The 21,416-nt window shown below is 44.0% G+C and overlaps 1 protein-coding gene across 1 annotated transcript in view; it reads left to right on the forward strand.

Moving 5' to 3' along the window:
* LOC136967759 (phospholipid-transporting ATPase ABCA1-like) overlaps window positions 1–21,416 on the forward strand; it is a 113,229-nt gene that overhangs the window by 44,094 nt on the left and 47,719 nt on the right. The window contains 10 exon segments of the mRNA XM_067261682.1: window positions 1,843–2,054; window positions 3,193–3,274; window positions 5,122–5,324; window positions 6,085–6,133; window positions 6,459–6,566; window positions 6,824–6,859; window positions 7,604–7,743; window positions 11,259–11,386; window positions 14,830–14,928; window positions 15,826–16,015. Of these exon segments, the coding sequence (XP_067117783.1) occupies window positions 1,843–2,054; window positions 3,193–3,274; window positions 5,122–5,324; window positions 6,085–6,133; window positions 6,459–6,566; window positions 6,824–6,859; window positions 7,604–7,743; window positions 11,259–11,386; window positions 14,830–14,928; window positions 15,826–16,015 (1,247 nt within the window).

Here is a 21,416-nt window from a genome sequence, read left to right on the forward strand (position 1 = left end):
CTTGATTTACAAGCCAGGGGGCTTCTCTGGTTCCTGATCTCTTCCCTGGACCATGTTGTACGTAGTCACTGCACAAAAGATTTACCTGCGATTTCCACACTGCTTTGATGTATCACTTGGTGCTGTAATGCAACACAACATGCCATAAATCAGCGAGCCTTTGTGGGCTGGGCTTCGCCCCAGCACATTTATTTTTCCCCTAGCCTCCGTTCGATGCACCGGGTGTTTATTATTTCACCTTGTAAAGTATGATACTACCTCGGGAAACCAACCACAGCCACCAAAACTGCACCTTGCACAAACTGAATCACCCAGCCTCAAACAAACTGTTTATCCTTCAAAACAACCATGTTGTTAGTCTCTGTATAGTCGTCAGTGCTTGCGTTCAGCTTTCAGAGCTGTATCACAAGTCAAAACACTGATTGCTTGGTCTTTGCTGACACGTTTCATAATTCCAAAGAGGTGTGATTGGCTAGGCAGCAGAGCTGAGAGTAGTTGTAGAGCTCTGTCTAATGACCTGTGTGTGTGTGTCTGTTCGGGGATAATGCGACCAGGGGAGATACAAATTGAACGAGCTCAGAGGAAAGAAGAAGAACAAAAGTGCCAATGCTCAGCAGTCGACCCTGACCTCTGATAATAACGACCCCCAAAATATAACACCAACAACGGGGTAAGGTCAAATCACGCAGCTAATCAACAGATACTAGTGTGTCATAACGGGTGACGGCGAGCCAGGCGCTGTCAGACCTTGTGTCGACAAACAGAGATGGCATTGACTAATATCTATTATTATATATTATAACGCTCAAATCCTCCTCATTTAAAACATGTCAGTGTCAGATCCGTAGAGTCATAATAATGCAAACTTTTGACAAGTGTCCAATTTTACAAGCGTCCAATTGTCTGCCGAATACCTCATACCCACAATGCCTTTCTTTCCACTTCAGATTTCATCAAATCTGTCTATTTGAAGCTGAAGGCTTACCATCATGAGAAAATGAAAGAGGGAGGTAGATGTGTGTGTTTGGAACACATCCCAATCAACACAGCCACTGTGCACAGTAGCAGCAGGTGAATGTGAATACTGGCAAACATGCTGCCAGCTAACGACGTCCAGTGAGATGACCATGCTGTGATTTCATCACAGATCTAATATCCATTTCCTGGTTGCCAAGGAAGGTGCTAATTAAAACACGTTAGCTTCGGCCACGTCGTACATTGCGACCTCACTTACCTCTGTGAAAACGTTGGCTCTCTGGCTGTGTTGGATATATAGCTCCGGGCATCCTATCAGTAGCTCTTATAACAGCAAAAATACAACAACAAAAAAACGGATTAGATAAATGAATAAATATGGTCTGTGTTTAAATAGAATGGCTAGAAAAGTGTTTTCACTGTTTATTCCACTGGAAAAAAAGTAGTTGAGTTAATGTAATCGAAAAAACACACCCACGTAGTCTTCCACTGCATTGATATTAAAATGGCATGAATCGAGAACAAGAAGGTGTTGGCAGCAAAATGTTGATTAGTCCCATGAGCTTTGTGGCTTTGTTTGAAAAGAAATCGCTGCAGATTGTGAAGTTGTCTCTTGTGGAAATGTTTTCCTCCACCGCTTACTTCTGATCATTGTTGACAGAATAAACAATGTAGTACCACGGCAGCCGACGATAGTTGGGTGTAATCTTTCACTCGAAAAGTCTCCACAACACCTCACACACATACTCTTTCTCTCTCCCTCACACACACACACACACACAACACGCACACAAACAAGCACACACATCCACTTCACCAACCTCGCCCACAGTAATTGGTTTGTTTTGCTTCATGTCCCTCCTAAAGGCCGCACAATCATCCTCTCCACACACCACATGGACGAGGCGGACATCTTGGGAGACCGCATCGCCATCATCTCCCACGGGAAGATGTGCTGCTGTGGCTCCTCCCTCTTCCTGAAGAAGTGCTTCGGCAGCGGGTACTACCTGACCCTGGTGAAGGTGGCAGAGGGGGTAACATCCCAGCGCCCAGCATCCACGCACACTCAGGTCAAAGAGGTGACTAGAGGAAATTCAGTATGTGTTGAATTGGAAAGACAGTAACAATGGACCTAGTGTTTATAACCTAAAGCCTTTAGGATTTTACATGGCAGGGTAACTACTGCGCGAAAAAGTTTACAGAAGTTACACAAGTTCTGCATTCGGTTGTATAACGGCCATTGAGCTAAAGATAACCCGTTGACTTGTACGTACTGAAAATATGCCAATACCAATGTCTGAGTCTGTATTAAGCTATGTGACTGTACACATGCACAATGCCCAGACAGTGTCCAGTGATCAGTTGAGTGAGTTTATTTCGCACCCAGAGGGAGATGCTTCACTAGTCCATTATCGACACACTTCTCAGAACTGCGCTCCGACACCTTGCCCTCCCCTGTAATGATCTGTGTTTAGTCTCCTCCCAGCATGAAAATTGGCAGACACCTCCGCACTGGGTGATACTAATTGTCGTGAGGGAGGGGGGCGAGTACTCAATCTAGCCTTGCGCACTTAGTTTTAATCAATAGGAGCAAATGAACAAGATGCACCCATACTAGTGGGGCTACAGCAATTACCATTAGTCCACAGGCTCTTTGTGGAGACTCAAGTAATTTAACACAGTTGTGGGAGGAGGTTCAGCACCCCTCCACACTACCCAATCACCCCCGACGCTTCACAAAACATATTTAGTGTCCAGCAGGTACATATCGAGCTAGAAAGAGGACTCGGTTTTAATAATCAGATTGACCGTTAGTCAACTCAACAATAAAGAAGTTACCCGACATTTCAACAAGTCGTTCCCCCATCCGTGGGCAACATTTAATACCAGTATTCATGTCACTTTTGTGGAACTGCAACCAAACACGACAAAATAGCAAACTGGCTGTATAAAAATGGAGCATCAAATGTTATACCATGGGTTGGAGCGGAAACCTGAACCTCATCTGTTCTTCAACCGAGAAAGGCTCGGCATAAACGTTCCTTGAAAGTGTACGTGTTCAACCTCATCATGTCATGAACTTGATGAGCGCAATTATGCAAATGCCTTGCATCATTACTGAACGACTACTTAGAGCAGACTGTGAAGGGGATGATGTTCAGGCTAAGAGGCCAACTGTGGTGAAGGCCTTTTCATTTGTCCCTGGTTAATGAATAGGAGGAGGCCTGTCCCTCCATGAACAGCAGTGTGGATGAGGGGATCGGCAGCCAGAGCTGGACCAACTCTTCGGAGCCCTCAGGTACGCTAAACACGCTCCCAATGCTAACGCACATCTAAACAGCGCAACATTTCGGTGGACTTGCACTAATGTTTTCTTACCTTTTGCTTTCTGGTCCTTTTTTTGATTGATTCACAATACACTGTTCTGGAAGTGTCACAGTCAATATCACTATAGTTATTCTACCAATCTCACTTCCTAACCTAATTAGCCTAACCTAACTTTCATAAGAAGTGGTGCTGACCGCCTGTTCATTGTTACTAGCTGACTGGCTGCCTTGTCCAACTGGCAGCAGTGGCTAAGCAAGGCTAAGATGTCTGGACCCCCTCACTGGGGCTGCAGTGCGATTGGCCGACGGCCCAAAGCTCTGATGAGACCACCCATGGTCCCTTGAATGCCTTAGCACCACTGATGCCGGTAGTGCGTTACTTAGTAACTCGTTACTCTAATCTGACCACTTTTTTCAGTAACGAGTAATCTAACGCGTTACTATTTCCAAACCAGTAATCAGATTAAAGTTACTTGTCCAAGTCACTGCGTTACTATTTTGTCATTAATAGTAAAATATATATTTGATTTCTTCTTGCGTATCTGGGAGTGAAGTCATGCTACCACTCCCTCACAGTGACTCTGACTCTGAGTCGCCACTTTCCTCAAGCCCCTTTGCTCTGGTGCCATCTCGATTTGATTATATGTGACAAATAAGAAAGACAAATAAGATTAGTAAACTATTACATGAACAAATGCAACGAACCGCAACTAAATCCATGTTTTTTCTAAAAGTAGTTTTTTCACAGGCGTTTTTTATGGTTAGTTTTTTTCCTCAAGTAGGCCTACGACTTGAGCCGTTTTTCCAAGTGCGTTCTTAGGTCAACATTTCAAAAGAAACTCTTGTCTATAAATCAACATTACACTTGTGTCTTGCCTCTCATCGGCTAAGTTACAGTGGAGATGTTTGGAGACAATTGAAGTACCACGCAGCGACACAAACAACAATGGAGGAGGAGAGAAAGATGTGCATTTTCAAGTTGGAAATACACAGTGATGCCGTTAACTAATATGACCACTTTTTTCAGTCACGAGTAATCTAACGCGTTACTTTTAAAATCAAGTAATCTGTAATGTAACTAAATTACATTTTAAAGGAGTAATCAGTAATCAGATTACTTTTTCAAAGTAACTGTGGCAACACTGCTTGGCACACCCTTCAACCCCAACATGCATCACAACTTTCCCACTTTAATAGGACTTTTTCAACATAGTTTTTTATCAAACAAAATTCAGTAGACAAATGTACAGGGTTTCATGAGGTGAAAAGAAGAAAAAAAAAACATCTTAATGCAGATGGTGACAGGGTAATTCCTCTCAATTACAACCACGGGCTGGTAGTTAAGGCCAACGTGTGAGACCGATCCATCTCCCTACCTCCTCATAAAGCAGCTAGGCTTTGCTTGGTTAAGCAGCTGTGATTATCTATAAGAGCAGCGGATCGATAACGGAGGCGGTGTTTGGCTCGACGCTGGTGCTGATTGATTCTAATGGAGATGTAGCTCCTCGATAGATGAAGGAGAACGTGTCCACTCTCCAAACTCTGGGCCTCGGTGAGAGAGGTCAAGGTAATGGTGATTCTCTCTTCTTACAACAGCAATGTTGTGTTGTTTAATCTCTATACCCAAGTAGCAATGGTAAGTGAGTCATTTGTGTCACACAAAGTCATTCCTGAAAGGTCCTTCAGTACCTTTACTGTGTTCCTAACATACAAGGCGGGAATCGACAACCCTGACTGCACATGGTTCAACGAGAAAAGAAGAAATGACTCTGGAGGTCTTCTCATTGTCATCACTAAAATGGCGGTTATTTCCCTCCAGACCTTACAGCCATTAATAGGCTGGTGCGCAGGCACATACCCGAGGCAGTGTTTCTGGAGAACATCGGCCAGGAGATTACGTACATCCTCCCCTACAGTGGGGCCCGGGACGGCACTTTCGCCCTGCTCTTTAAAGAGCTGGATCTGGAGATGGGCGACTTGGGAGTCTCCACTTATGGAATCTCCGACACAACACTGGAGGAGGTAGGAGACTCTCCGTGCAGGGCCCGGCTGCAGTGCCATGCAAAAGTCTTAGGCCCAAAGGGTTCAAAAGTACAGCAGAAAATGCTTCAAGAAATCATGAAAAGACTAAACTATTGTTTTGTTTTGCAACAGGGCACTTTAGCACTGCCACGCAAACACAGAAGACATACAAATGTATATTTAAGACAGTGTTCTTGTTAAAAAACCTTGGGTGCCTAATCATTTTGCACAGTGCTGTATGTGCAGGCAAACATGTCCATACTCTATGCACACTTTCATACAGGCACAGATAGACAAATGCTACCTCACTCAAATTCCCCATTTTCCATGTCTTAAGCAAAATGGTTAATATGCTAAAGAGAGCATGGTCCATGTAGGTACAACCTAGAGACTGTTGGAAAACAAGCCTAATGTGTTTGAGTTTTGTCAGGTCCTCATGCCCTGTGGGCTGTTTGAATAATTCTAGTTGAGAGTCTGACATTCAGACACAACAAGGTTATTTTGAAGTGCATGCCTCACACATTTACTGACAAATAGAAACAAGATGTCAGTCTGGCATTTTCTCATTCAAAATTCAAACGCTTTACATGTATTTATAAAAGATGATAAAGGCTGACTTGGGACGATTATTAGTTGAATCTATCTATCATGTATTTCCATCGAAGAGTCACCTGAACCCACATAAGTGATTATGACAACTGTGTATCTCGTAACAGTCTTGTATTTATCTTATGGTCTGACAACTGCTTCCATTCTGTAGATTTTCCTGAAGGTAGCGGAGGACACGGGTGTTGATGTGGAGGAGCCAGGTGAGAGGACAAAGGCTTCCTGTGACTGTCGTCACTTCCTGGTGTTTTCCGATTCACTATCTTGCCTATCAAGCTGTGCTATTGGTTAGCTTGTTGTTCCATTCATTTGGAGACTTCTTGTTTGGATCAATAACATCTACCAGCTCTCAGCCTTCTCAACACTGTCTGCTTAAGTCTTTCCAATCCCACTTCCACCAATGGAGCCTCATGCTTTTGTATTTCATAATATACCACCTTATAGGTTTGTGTCTTTCTGCCCTTTATGTTATTTATAACCTCAAAATGGGTCAGGGCAAAACTACAAATCATATGTGTATTCCCACAGCTAAAAATGAAGCATTGGTACGAGACTGGAAAAGGAGTTCCCGTGAATCCAAGCGGAACAGTGTGGCTAATGTCAGGACAGATTCAGACCAAGTCCCCATGAAAAGTGGTAAGTACTTTTATAGTACCTTTGGAACCTGCGGGTAATTTAATGAACATCAATTTACCTTTCACAACCATTGCCCTTAAATGAGTTTGTAACGGATTTGTGTCTAAATAAATCATATTCTGCAAAGCATAGAAAACTATTCTATTACTACTATTTTAATACTATTCTAAAGTAGATGTGTAATGCCTTGCAGCTGGACGTCAGTCTTAATCTCTATTCTTTGTTGATTTCTGTATTCCTTTTTGCTCTAACCGAAGAGGATTTTAAGGGGCGGTTTACAAGCAAAGTGGAAGGTAAGTAGTGAAGGCCAATCTTTCTGAGGAGACAACTTGAATAATTGTGAATATTTCTTTAATTTATCAGTGATTTCACTTAGTTTTGACCTTGAATAGAATGTGAATAGGGTCATCCATTGTAGTAGCTACTTTATCTCCTCATGTGAAAGTAATTTTTCCTTTCAAATTGGATAATCGTAGTCTTTTGACCTCAACGGCCGTCTTGAAAACCCCAAACCATGAAGTCTTCTGAATTAGTAATACTTGCAGGAGGAATTCATTAAATTCATATTAATATCAATATTAAAATGGCTGCCACCTTTTCAGTGTCTCTTAGCCATGACATGAGATTCATTCAATCTGTGTTTTGTTTTTATGTGTGGTTAACTTCTGACTCCATTCTGAGTCATATCGCACTTTCTTTTTGGGAGAATAGATCGTTCCAAGGATAGATCATGCTGTGTGTCACATGCCTCTGCATTGTTCTCAGCTATGTGTGAGAGATGTGTTCTCATCATTTCAGTCCGTTTGCTTATATCTGTGGAACAAACAGAACAGCACATGACCTCTAGGTGATATGGACCTCTTGATATTACAGATCCCTTGCCATCCCAAGAAACCGTTTCCGGTGTTTGTAACCCAAGAGTTAATGTCCTCGTAGTTCGAGCCCTATGGATGGCTGAGCTCACTAAATCATCGAAAGCCATGCATCTGTTCAGATTACACGCTGTCCCCTCACCGGTTGTCGTCCCCCTGTCGTAGCCTCGGAGAAGGTGGCCAACACCAATGGCAAGGGCTCCGTGGTGATCACCGGCTGGGAGCTGATCCGCCGCCAGTTCCTGGCGCTCTTCATCAAGCGCTTCCACTACGCCAGGAGGAGCCGCAAGGGACTCATCGCCCAGGTAACGCCCTCTGACCGCAACGCAGCTAGGGGTACACTAACGTTATATATGACCGTGCCACGGTGCAGTATTCATTTCCAGTGTTCCTCCTTCATGTCACCGTGGAGTACGTGGAGGCCACAAAGCTAATTGGTGCGATAGCATTCTGAGATCTTCCATTAAACCCTGAAAACCCCATCCGTGTCTCCTAGCATGTTGGTGATCTTACCGGCTCACAGTGTGTTGCTGTCAAGATGCTTTGGAACCGACCCCGCCCGACACGCGCTTGTACACACACAACTAAAGAAAGTGTCCGTCTGCAGAAGAGCAGCACCACCTCTTTCTTCTTGTGATTCCAGGGCCGGTCACCATTTCCTGCCAAACCTCACCCTGCTAACCCGAAAAGGTGTTTTCAGGACACTGAATCTCTTCCACAACCCACTCCAAATGCGTCATCGTCTTAGTATTGGCAAGTGGGTGGTTCATCCAGCCCGAGGAGAATGTAAGCGCTCTCCGGTTACCAAGGAGACCGAGTACGGTGTTACTTTTGTTTACGTTTGCAAAAGGTGCAAACTTTCTTTATGGTTTGGAACAACTTAGACCGAATTGGAAAAGGAAAGCCAATGAGACGTCCACAGTTTATTTTCCTAATTTGAAAGTATGCAAATAATGTATTTTAATTAGGCGTGCATCAGATATCATTATCGTAACAATTAAGCGTCTGACAGGTTGCTATTAGCCTATTAAGCACGTCTGTATCATTTTGTTGATTATAAGCATTATAATTTAAAAAAGTCAAAGCCAATAAATAAAATAACTTTAAAAGTCAATACCAATAAAAGGATATCCGTTTGCCTGACACGACCAATTTCCTTGTTCAATTTTTTGTCAAATGAATACACAATGATTTGCATACAAGTTTTCCTTTGAAATTGCGGAGCGATCACTTACATTATCAGTCATTGTGAAGCCAATCCCATATTCATAACACGTGTGCAGACATCATGTAACCCCATCAGCTATGAATGTTATCTTGACATTGAATTAATTACACTTGAAAGGAATTGTGGATAGTCTTGTCTCTCCTCCTCCTCTCCGCCTGTGTGCAGACGTTCCGCTGCCTGTGTGAGACAACGTTTTTGTCCTGTAATACGCCGCTATACCAATCCCCATTAGTCACTGTCAATCCACATCATCCCTCTGTTGTATTTGCCGAGGTGTGTGTGTGTGTGTGACCAAGACTGTGTACTCAAACACACCTCTTTCTGCTCCTTTGTCTCCATTCATGTGTCACTTGTGAGCCGGACAAAGGGTTTTTAACATCATGTAAACAGCTCCCATTGTGAGCAGATATGACTATGGGGCGAGGTAATCTCTTTGAAAGGAGTCCATTGGGAATACAAAAGAGATTATGGCGTGGAACTCAACAGGAGTGATTTATGAGGGGGGAAAGTTGAGGACTGGTGCTTGTAACGTTTGCTTCAGAAAAATGGTGGGTAGCAGGATCCGGTGGTGGCACGCCAGCCAGGTTGAAAGAAATCCGGCGCCTTCTCCACTCTCTGCATGCATTAGGACAAGCCCATGCAGTAGGATTGATTGATATGGCTTGTTTCGTGTGATCGAAAGGCCATGTGTGCGACATGGTGTTAGAGTCTGGAAGGCGTGAGCCCTTCAACCAGGCCGCGCATTCTTACATTTACATTTAGTCATTTCTTGACACCTCGTCTCAAGACTGAATCTTCTTATTCACCGTTAACAGCCAATTTTTTGGAGTGCAGCATTGTTTTTTGTTTTCCCTTGCATTAGTAGTTAATTACAACTATAATGGATATTAAATGTTACTTGCTGTCATGTATTGAGTCAAAGGGGATGGCAACATGACAAGATTTGAGTTTAAAATGGGACTTGATTATGGCCATTGCACTGTTGAAACATGACAAGTTCATTTGAAGAGCAAATAAGAGCCAACCATCTGTAATTATTCACTTGACTTTGCTGTGAATAAAACATTCCCTAATTGTGTTTTGGTGTTTACACCAATTTGGAAAGTATTCCATCCTTATTTTCCCGAGGAAGTTGAGAAAGTGACAAAGTCATGCATCCAGTCCACAAAGTACACAAGCGTTGACAACGTCATGACATTTCTCCAGCGGGCTCACAATAGAAGAACTACCAGCTGTCACCCTCAATTACTGTCAGAGGGAGGGAAAACGACGGAGGGAAAGAAACTGGAAGAAAGGAGAGTTCTGTAGTCATTTATTTTGTGCGCTCTCACTCATTAGCCTTTCAGTGTCATCGGCGTGCATCTTCCTCTCCACACAGAGACACACGCACACACAACATGGAGTTCTGTAGTGAATATAGAGCCCTCCCTCCCTTTTGTATTGTGCCATTTCGAATTGCGCTGGGCAATTTCGGCACCCACAATTAATCACGTTCAGCATAGCTCCCACTTCTGACGAGCACCTTCCCAACAAGTGATTAAACATTAAAGATATCGTGCACTTTCTCCTTAGACCTTGTTTTTTTTTTTGCCAGCTCCCCGAAGAAAATGAAAAGAGAACACGAGGGAAAATAAAATGGAGTGGGACTGCGGAAGTGGAGGGCAGCGAAAAGTGTGCCGCTGCTTCGACGAAAAAAGAGAATAGCGAGAAATTAATTATGCTTGAGTGGGCGGGCGATGGTGCCAGCGTTTGGAAGTGTTTAATCAAACTCCTTACACATGCACAGCAGCCAAAACAAGTTCACGGTGAGCATATTAATTTCCACGGCTACGCGTCTCTCTCGCGTGTGATTGGTTGCATCACTTAGGTGGTTGCGTGTAAGAGCGCTGAGGGTTGAGGCAGGGGAGAGACGGGAGGTTGGAGGGGAGACGATGTAACCGGTCTTCTGTCAGATTTTATGAATTGTTTTCCAATCTCAGCCATGCACAACAGTGGAGACACACATAATCATAGTTGATTTGTTTTGATGATACTTTCATACTTATGTACAGCAGGGCATAACACAACTCCTCCCACCCCCACACACCCCCCACCCTCCAATCCCCCCCCCCCTTTCCCCGCACACTTTTATACAGTAGGTTGTTGGGATGGTATTTCCTTTCAACTAAAAGGGTAGCTGCTGTGTACGTTTCCTCACAAATGTATGACAAATGACAATTGTTATCAGCACTTTTGTTCCAGCATGTGCTAACTGGCATGGTGTCCCTTCCATTCTCTTTATGAAGAGTGTGGCCAGGCTCAAGCTGTGGTCGACGCTGTTTGGGAAGTGGGTTTTCTGTTCAGCCCTTAATTGTCATTCATTCAGCCAACATCAGAATGCCTTAATGGTTGCTTTGCAGAAGCCTGTACATTTCCATGCAAAACCACCCTCTGAATAAGTCAGAATCAGAAGAAAAGCCTCAAACGGCATGTTTTCCAACCGGTTTCGACTGGTTTCTGACGTGACCATGCGTATATTATGCCGGTGTGTTCCGCGAGGTTGTAGGACGCTCCTGTGCTAACGTTGATCCTCCCCCCTCCCGTGTGTCCCAGGTGGTCCTGCCAGCCGTGTTCGTCTGCCTGTCTCTCATCTTCTCCCTGATCGTCCCCCCCTTCTCCGAGTACCCCAGCCTGGAGCTCCAGCCCTGGATGTACGGCCTCCCTCAGACCACCTTCTTCAGGTAGGCCTCCGTGCCAGCAGGCCTCAGACTTAGACACTGCTGTTAGATACAACCCGAGCAAACAATTAAGCACACCGTGTCAAGAAGAGGAACAGGGTTTCGCAATTTATTTTTGGTGCTGAGAAGCAGTTTCCCTAGATGCTGTGGAGTGTGGGGGGGGGGGATTCACGTCACTCACACTCAAGCGTGTATCACCCAGCTGGGTGCCCGCTAGGCTGCCGGTAGGCGCAAAAGCAATTAAGTGTGCATACGAAACACTTCTGGGTAGGAGTGTAAGACAGCTTTCTCTCAGCGCTGTGCCCAACCTGACAGCAAGCTCATTTGGCCTCGTCCTTTACACAACGAGACAGAGAGAGAGAGCTTCCCATGCACATCATGAGCTCCCCGCTCCTTCCCCGTCTGCCCAAACCCTCAACAGCCTGTTGAATGACGTTCTGTCCCCAGTCGTTTCATGAGATCCAGGCACTTTTTTACATTCCTTTTGGCAGTACCATGTCACCAGGTTATTATTTATGGGACAATTATGTTGAGTAGCTTGTTAGAGGGGGTGGATGTTTTTGGGTAAAGACAGAAAGTGACAAGGTTTGTTTGAGTCTCTTATTCCACATTCACACACAGTATTGTGTGACAAAAGATAAAGATCACATTTCCTTTTTTTTTTTGCTGTTGCTACATATTAATTCAGAATTTTCTGAATAATAAAAATAGGCAATATTATATTAGGGGGAAAAAGCCATGCTGAATATTCGATGTGTCTCACTATGCATACTGCAATACTGTAAACAACTGCTGGCAGTGACCAAAGATTCGTATTGGATTCCTATAGCTCCTACTCATTGGTATTCAGCCTGGGTTTCCTTATCCTATCCTGGGGAGATCATTGTATTGTAATAGATCGATCTGGTAGGATGGCTTAAATAGACTTTCAGGCCCTAGCATGTTGCTATGGTAATCACATACTGGTGTCAGACTGGCTGTTAAAACTACACTTGCACCAAAAGAAAGTGTAGTCCATGGTTTTCTCCCACACACAAACCTGACCCAGTTCATTTGTTTTGTTTTGTGCATTTGGGAGTTCCAATAATAGGAATCTGAATTATAACGGATGTTGGTTCAGCCTACAGGTATTGAAAATGAACAGCAAATATATATGAGGTTTGGGTGTCTGGGAAAAAAAGAAAAGTTTTTTTTTACAGCTGCCACAGATGGCCAAAAGTACACATTTTCAAAGCAAATTAAAGCTGCACTTTGTAATATTATTAAATAAATTAAAATATAAGAAATGGTGCCCCCAATTTATGTCTGAACTTGCACATTTTCCTCCAGCTCGAGTTTGATTGACAGCGGTTTCACAAAATAAGCCAGAGAGGAGATCCCGCCTTGCCGATAGGCTGGAATAGGATTGCTGGAACATAATTGGCTAGAAAGTAGCGGGCTTCTCCAATTACTCGAAATTAGACCTTCCACTGGCAGTAAATTGTCTGTGTTGCCATGTCAGATTGCCATTATCTTACATGTTCATAGGAGACATAACTTTTATTTGTCCCCAAAACAAGACAGTAAGTTATTCGAACAAGATAATATGCTCTTCAAAAAAAGAATTTCTTTCCGGGCTGCCGACGGTCAGTGACCACCAAGTAGCCTTGTTACGTGTCACATTATTAGAGAAAAAAGTTATTTCTTTACTGTATAATCTGACATTCTGCCCACTCAATTATCGCACATTGTCTTTTCCCTTGAATTATTTGAAGACACTTTCCCTTTGCTCTCTCTTGTCCGGTGTGTCTTGTTTTTCCTCCCTATGATTTCACAGCTTGTGTTGAACCAGTTAATATCTCAACCCATTGCAAGTGTAAATAGACAACCAATTTATCCGCTGTTAAAAAAGAATATTGACAGGGTTCGTTTTCTGTTAGTGTGTAGGATCTTAAAATGTAATATATATGCGAAATGCTCATGTCTTCAACAAAAATGTCCTGCTACATAAAATGAAGCATATTTTTTTTGACTGGGACTCCACAGAATCAACAGTAACATTTTCACCAACACCTTTCCACTTCTACTTCGTATGCCTTGACTGTAAAAATAGAAATGAATAGCACAATGCAAGTGATGTTTTGTTCAGAAAATGTGTAAATTACCAATAACTTTTTTTCTTTTTTTTATACTTGTGGACAATGCAAGCAATAGCTGGTACTCGCTTTTGCTCACCATCTTCCTCTGCAGATCATTCTTATAGGATGCCGTACTTTGAAGTATTACTTTAAGTACTTTCCTTTTCAGTGGAGGAATTCCTGACAGTCGTTATTGCGACGAATACGTTTCAATCTTGCAATTGTTAATGGAAAAACAGATGGCTGAACATAATCTATTTTTACAATCAGCCACTTCGATTGCTCTTGCTCACGGCCGACAAAGCGATAGCCTGACCTTCATGGGAGGGCCTCTAAATGAGGCTGTGAACATAGTATTAATCCCAAACACCAGCCTTGACCACAGCTGGAGTCTGGCCACAATCTGTATAAAGGTTGCCCCCCTTCCCAGAGAATGCTTAAGATAAAGGGCAGACATTCTCTATCCACTGATTGTGTAGAAAATGCCCTTTGTGGTCAAGGCAGTACATTTAAATGTGTAATAAAAACGGTTGTGTAGTACACAAACACATTTACTGCAAACATACATGTCGAGAGGGGCTTTACCGCTCTCTAAGGTACTGACACAAAGCCATTGCTTGGCATCCAGAAGTGCACTCTGACCAATGTGCGCACACCTACACACATTACATACACACCCCTTCAGCTGTGTAGTTCAAACTTTCTTCAACAAAGTTTGATCCCTAGCGTGTTGGAAATGCGACTGATCCCTTCCTCAACAGAGCGACTGTGTCATGCAATGATTTTTCTCTCATCCTTGATTAAGCTAAACCCAGTAGCCTTTCTCCTTGGTAACCAGCACTGATTTAAATGCAACACCGCTGTGCACACTACAATATATCTAATTTCCTTTTGGACCCCACCGCTACGTCCAGATGGATCAGAGTATAACGATCATGTAATCCGTTCTGATGCCAGGAGCCAAGCCCTCAGTGAACTAATCAATGCTATGGCACGCTCCATCACCCACATGGACAGCCTGCACTTTTACACATGTAGGCTTCAAAACTACAATTCCCATAGTTCCATAGGGTGTCAGGACATTGGCCTACAATAGTGAGATGTGGCAGGCCTTGACTAGACCTGTAGTTCACTGGAAAACAGTTTTGACTGTTCTTTTTTATAGACCAGACTGGCAAATTACTCAGTTTGGGCAGCATCCTGTGGGGAGTTTGTTTGGTCCAAAATGGCTACTAATTAAAAGATTAGAAGATCGCCTTTTGGATCATTTTAATTATTGGACCTCCTGTAAGGAATGACGGTGACTAACTACAATGACATTTATCACAGCAATGACGGGCCTGATAAGATGGAGGTGTCTCGTGTGGTCGACTCGTTGGTAAACAAGCCTGGATTTGGAACTCGCTGCATGACTGGGGACCCCATACCGTGAGTAATCTGTGAGGATATTTTGGCACTGCTAAAACATTGCCTGCATGTGTTTTTGCGTGTGTGTGTGGGCGTGTGTGTGTGTGTTCTGTCAGTATGTCTTATCATGAAATTGAGGGTATCCAATTCAGTGACAGTGTCTAGTTCTTCAGATCTATACGGCCAAACCGAATTTCTTGAAGCCAATTAATAAGTGGTTAACATTAGCAAGGAACACATTTTTCTAATCTGTTCACATCTGACTAAGTAAGATAATGAAAAGCTATCCTAGCCAAACTTCCAGATAGGGGGAAATAATTCATGGAGCGACAGTTTGAGCTCCCACACCATTTGAATGCAGTGGAGCAAATTCAAGAATCTACAACAACACATTCCTCAAATATTCATTGCATACAACATGAGGCATTTACTCTCTACTTAGTATGGACGAGACTAGATCATTCATTATTAACCACATCGTTATAACTTATTCACCACAGTTTATGTATTCATCCCTTTAGAGGCCCTAAAGGAAATGTGTGTTGTTGGTGGTGCTACACGGTGTAGCACTGTTTGATTAGAGGTTAGAATACAGTTGTCTTCCGTAGGCAGCACCCCAGGTATGTCATGTGATCCCATCCGTCTGTACTCTGTCAAGTGTTCTCTGTGGAACATGACTTGCCTTGCTTCACAGCTCCCTTCATGTAATCGAGGTGAAATGACGGAAAATGCTAAGCTAATGCTAGCACAATGTTGACTGAGAGAGTGAAAGGTCAAGGTGTGTGAGTGTGTGTGAATGACGGTTTTGTGTTGACAGTATGTTATTGTTTAGGTTACTGGTAACCACAACCTGGGGAGTACTGTATTTGAGCTTCATCCATGATTGTGATGATGATTATTTTGTATTTTATTTTAAAGGAAGTTGCCGTGTGCCTTAAACGCCTCTGATTGGTTCACCCCCTCTGTGGATCCATCCATCAGCGACATCTTCCTCAACGGGAACTGGACCATGGCTAACCCCTCCCCTTCCTGTCAGTGCAGCACCCCTCAACGCACCATCATGCTGCCTGACTGCCTTCCAGGGGCTGGAGGTCTCCCCCCTCCTCAGGTGGGTTCACAAACCTGGCAACCCCAGACTTGCGTAACCCAGTTCTGAACTGCATTCACTAAGGCTCTTGTTTCGGATGTTATAGTGTTTATTAAGACCCAGAGACAAGTCATTTGTTGTTCAGCCAATGTTCTTGCTCATCCATTATAAATCAACAGATCCAGTCCAAACCACTGAAGTGAGTGAGTGCTGGTTATGGTGTTACTGTCTGATCGTCAAAGTCAAAGTGAACTTTATTGTTAATCAGAAGTAATTACACAGACGATCGGAATTGCATTTCCCCATACTCCAAATGTGCATAATACAACATTTTAACATTTGACATAATAGTGCAAACAGAAGTCAACAGGTAAAAAAAAAAAAACATATACGATAAGAGCAACATATAGGAGTAAAGTGCAAAGTGATGAATAGCAGCATGGATACTATATGTTATTGTGTATATGAAGTGCATAGTGCAGACATTGAGCTTACAGAGTTAAAAAAATAAATCATTTAGCGGTCACTTGGTCCTTAGTGGGTGTATGTGGTGCAGGAGCACCTGTTTGTGAGATTTTCTTGAGTGGGTTGAGTAGTCTGATGGCCTGTGGGAAAAAGCTGATGCTGAGTCTGGTAGTCTTGCACCGCATGCTGCGGTAGCGCTTGCCAGATGGTAGGAGGGTGAACAGTGTGTGTGCTGGGTGGGTGGGGCCTATGGTGACGGGGATGGTAGGAGGGTGAACAGTGTGTGTGCTGGGTGGGTGGGGCCTATGGTGATGGGGATGGTAGGAGGGTGAACAGTGTGTGTGCTGGGTGGGTGGGGCCTATGGTGATGGGGATGGTAGGAGGGTGAACAGTGTGTGTGCTGGGTGGGTGGGGCCTATGGTGACGGGGATGGCTCTCTTCAGGCAGCGGGAAAGGTACTGAATGGATGGTTGGGCTGATCTGGTGGTCTTCTCTGCTGTCCTCACCACTCTCTGAAGGGCCTCTGGTCAGCAGCAGAGCTTTTGTTTTATTGACCTTGTTTCAGCCTCTCTGTAGGCTGAGTCTTCAGCGCCGCTGATGAGGCCCACCACTGTTGTGTCATCCGCGAACTTGGTGATATGGTTCAAAGTGTTTTTGGCACAGCAGTCATGGGTCATCAGCGTGAACAGCAGAGGGCTCAGCACACAGCCCTGGGGAACCCCAGTGTTCATGATGGTGGTCTCTGAAGAGTTTTGACCAACTCTTACTGTCTGAGGTCTATCGGTGAGGAAGTCCAGTAACCAGTTGCATAGTGGGGAGCTGATGCCTATTGAGACGAGTTTATTTACCAGGTGTTGGGGGATGACTGTATTGAAGGCGGAGCTGAAGTCAATGAACAGCATCCGCACGTAACTGTCTTTGTTCTCCAGATGAGCCAGGCATAGTTGGAGTGCTGTTGCTATGGCATCATCGGTGGAGCTTTGGGACGATATGCAAACTGGAATGAGTCAAGTGTAGTGGGGAGACTGGATGTTGTATGGGCCTTGATCATTCCATCCATTTTGTATTTTCCCAGTTTTCCCGGCCCAAATCTCACAAGATGGCATTGGAGAGAAAAGTGGTGTGGTGGAGGGAAATTTGGTGTGATTGAGGTTGTCATATGCTCAAATCGTGTGTGCGTTGTTGATTGGGTGTGATGTGACTTGCCGTAGTAGTTGTCGTTAATTGGAGTGAGGTGCGATCGCAGGAAGTGTTATGTGATAATTGTCAGTAAAGGCGTTCGTTGGGAAATAACCGTCACCTCCTGCTTCTGACTCGTTTCCTCTGTGAACCTCGGTCTAATTGGTTTGACCCTTTAGCCTTGTAGCATCCAGTCAGCCAATCCTTCTTCAGGAGAACTGTCCATGTTAGTTGTGCTGACTCGGCAAACTCTCTGTCTAACATGAGTCTCGGCTGGGCCATGTGCCTGGGCCCCCTTCCCTTCCCAGGAAATCAATGCCAATGTTTTATAGGCCATTACCCTAACAACATACATGGCCGAATGCAGGGAGGGGTGAGCGATCCCAAGCTCACCCCAGCAGACGCAATCCTGGCTGGGATCGATTGGCTTCAGCTCTTTGCTTTGATTCTCCCCTCTGACCCACAGCACTCTAGATTTCCTGTGGTTTTTAAATAAACACACTTCAAAAAAAGAATGTACTGTGTAAGTGGGATGATGTTGGTAAGCCCCATGCGCCACTCCCTCCATCAGCCAAAACAAACCCCCGCTCCAGTAAGAGATGCGCTAGAGTGCCGTCTCTGGGTTAGTTTAGCTGTTTGCTTTTGGGCAGGTGTTGCATAACTAGGCTGTTTCGCATTTTGGTCTAAGATGAGCCGTACGTGACTTTGCAAAGCACAATGCACACACCGTAGACTGTGCTGAATTATTAAAGCTCCGAGATTTAAGATTGGCTTCATCATTATTCCTTGTGAACGGCATCAATACATTGCTGTGTTGGTTGGAGTTGTGTTTACTCCCATCAAACACATCCGTCCGGCAATGGTGCTTTGATTAGAAACACTTCAAGGAACTAAATATAGGAGCTTTGAGGAGATTTTTATGATTGAGGTTATGGAAGGTTATTCGATGATAAACAATAACTCCCTCCTTACTTTAAATCATTTAAACTGACAACTTTAGCCAACAAAAGATCCACAGAGGATCAGTGTTGAGTCTTTTTTTCTGGCAAGGTGATTCAGCTCTATGTTTGAGACCAACTTGGGAATAGAACGTCCATTTTCTTCCCAGCATATAATCAACAAAAGTAAAAATCGGTTCACTCAGTTTGACCTTTTACCACAAACACATCAAATTTTGATGACATAATACATAGAAACCCAATGGGAGTTGTTTATTTTTTTGCGGACAGGAGGGATGTGCCTGCCATGTGTCAGGACAATAAATAATTTGGAATCTTCTAGAGAGGAGGAACTGAAGATTGTCATGATATATGGCTATGGTGGTAGACCAGGAACCAGACCAACTCCTGTGGTCTGATAGTGTAGGTGCAACAGTACACGCATTATCAGTGATACAATGCATGCACATACAACAACTGTATGGTGCCTTAGTCTTTTTTTTTTTAACAGAGGGAACTTTTCCAGTTATATTTATTGAGACAGTTTGAGAGAGAGAGAGAGAGAGAGAGCGAGAGTCAAACCCGGGGCTCGGTGTATGGTCTTAGCCTCAGGGGAATGAGCCTCCAGGGACGCTCGGTGCTCTAATCTTTACCGAGGGGCCAACCTGCAGTACATCAGACGGAATGTATCAAGGGTCAAATGTAGAAAGAAAGTGTGCCGCCTTCATTCAAACATTTCCAAAGTGATAAATATTTGATGGTTAACATCCTTATCTGATTCATCCATCCATCAAGCTTAGAATAAGTTGGAAGTGGCCGTATGAAGACTGACCTAGTTTGCAAACAAAAAAACAAAATGTTTATGTTTTTTACCTGAGGCTATGTATTGATTAATAGTAGGATATTTATTTAAAACAGGACAAAAAAGTCAATTTAGATGTGTTTAGAGGGTGTCTGTTTTTTTAATCAACGAAGGTCTAAAAAAAGGACCTCGACCTACGTAGCCTATCGTTCACGTCAATCATGGCGTGTCATTTTATTTTGATGAAGCGGTGGATGAGGGAGCTGTCATAGTACACGGCTTAAAGGGAACGTTCTTTCTGGAAGAAGTCACGTGGCCGTGTGCATTGCTTTTTGCCGAGGTGGATCGTATGATCCATGTTTTACCTCTTGGGCTGCTTAAGAATAGGGTACACGCGCAATTAGCTTGAGTATTTAAATCTGACTTGAATTAGTAGGAGTGCGTGAGCTGAAATTGGCCTTTCTGGAACTTTAGCCGCGCTTCACTAATTAAACTAATTCAAGTCAGGTTTGGGACTTTAAGTCCAGCTTTTTTGAGCGACCTTTATGGAACAGGCCTCTGTACTTGAACAGAGGCCTTTTTTTTTTTATTGTCACGTTCACGTCATCTTGAAGAAAACACGAGACGTCTCGCTCTAAAGCCACGGAATGTCCTCTTGTGAAGACCTCAGGACCAGGAGTTGGCATAGGACCTTGGACTGATGGCATTTTTACAATACAGAGTACATGTCTGTGCTGTGTCTGTGTGTGTGTGTGTGTATGTATGTGTGAGTGAGTGCCTCTATTTGTGCCGAGCCACCTCACTCTGAGAGGCTCTCAAAAGAAGCCAATGACTTCCACTAAGCGGAGCCCATGCTGTTTGAGGAAATGACCCTTTCTGAAGATGGCCCGCTCATCTGCCTCTCCTTCATCTTGGCTTCTTCCTCTTCTGAACACGAGCCCCTTTTTCAGCAGCGGCCGATCACATGCCGGACCACTCACCCACCGGCCTAGACAGATGTGTGATGCCTCGTTGACCCAGCCGAAGTCTTGCTGTGCTCTCCCTTTCACTGATGAGCCAAGCAAGGCTCAAGGCCTGTGGGGGGAGGGGGGGCGCGGGGTAGGAGGATGTATTATGGGATGGTTGTAAAGACAGTTGGACAAAAGCAGCGGCCTCTGCGTGACCTTTTGTTTTTTTTCCCCTTTCTCTTCCGACGCACTCGTCTCGACAACGTCGTCAGGGTGTTCTTGTTTTTCTTTCTTCTCCGCGGCGCTGTCTGGAAGACTGAGCCTCGATCCGAGTGGCTCGCCTCCACGTCACTCCATCTGTTCTTCCAAATCCTTCATTCTTTCTCAATGCCTCTCTAATCGCCCGCCATCTATCGTCACTTGTCTCCCCTCAACCGACACAACTTTTAGTTCCTCGACTGAAATCCACGTGTTTTTTTGATTCTGTATGTTTGGAATGTGCCGGAAGTGTGGAGGAACCTTAAAGCCCAATTTATACTTAGGTCGCAGACACTTTTGAAAAGGTCGGCGACAGAAATGACGTCTCGGTCGACACTTTTAACCGTCGCTTAGAAGTGAGAAGTCGCCTACCAGGAGAAATTTCTACTGGCGCGGATGTCGTCACATAGTGAAAAATTAAAATTGTCAGTTTCTCCGATTGATCACCTAGGCTACAAAGCGTTAACAATGTAACCATAGCTATGAATGTAACGGTAAAATGATTCTGTTTACGTCACGCGAACCTTGAGCACAGGCGACTGTTTTCCGAAGTATAAATGCAGCAGCCTGAGCGACCCTTTTTTTTTTTTTGTCGGCGACCATTTCAAAAGTGTCCGCGACCGAAGTATAAATTAAGCTTTAGTGCTGGTATACAGATGGGGATCTAGTGTAGGGGGCAAAGGTAAGTGTTTGCTGTGATGTACCAGTGGCATTTTGCTACGCGACACCATCTACTCTCCTTTATCAGTTCCCTAAACGACCCATCTGTTCACGACTCTGAATCGTCCTTGTTGTTATTTGTCGTCAGATGTTCCATGCCCTTCGAGTGTTAT

The sequence above is a fragment of the Osmerus mordax genome, chromosome 23, assembly GCF_038355195.1.
Source record: "Osmerus mordax isolate fOsmMor3 chromosome 23, fOsmMor3.pri, whole genome shotgun sequence".
NCBI classification, from domain to species: Eukaryota; Metazoa; Chordata; class Actinopteri; order Osmeriformes; family Osmeridae; genus Osmerus; species Osmerus mordax.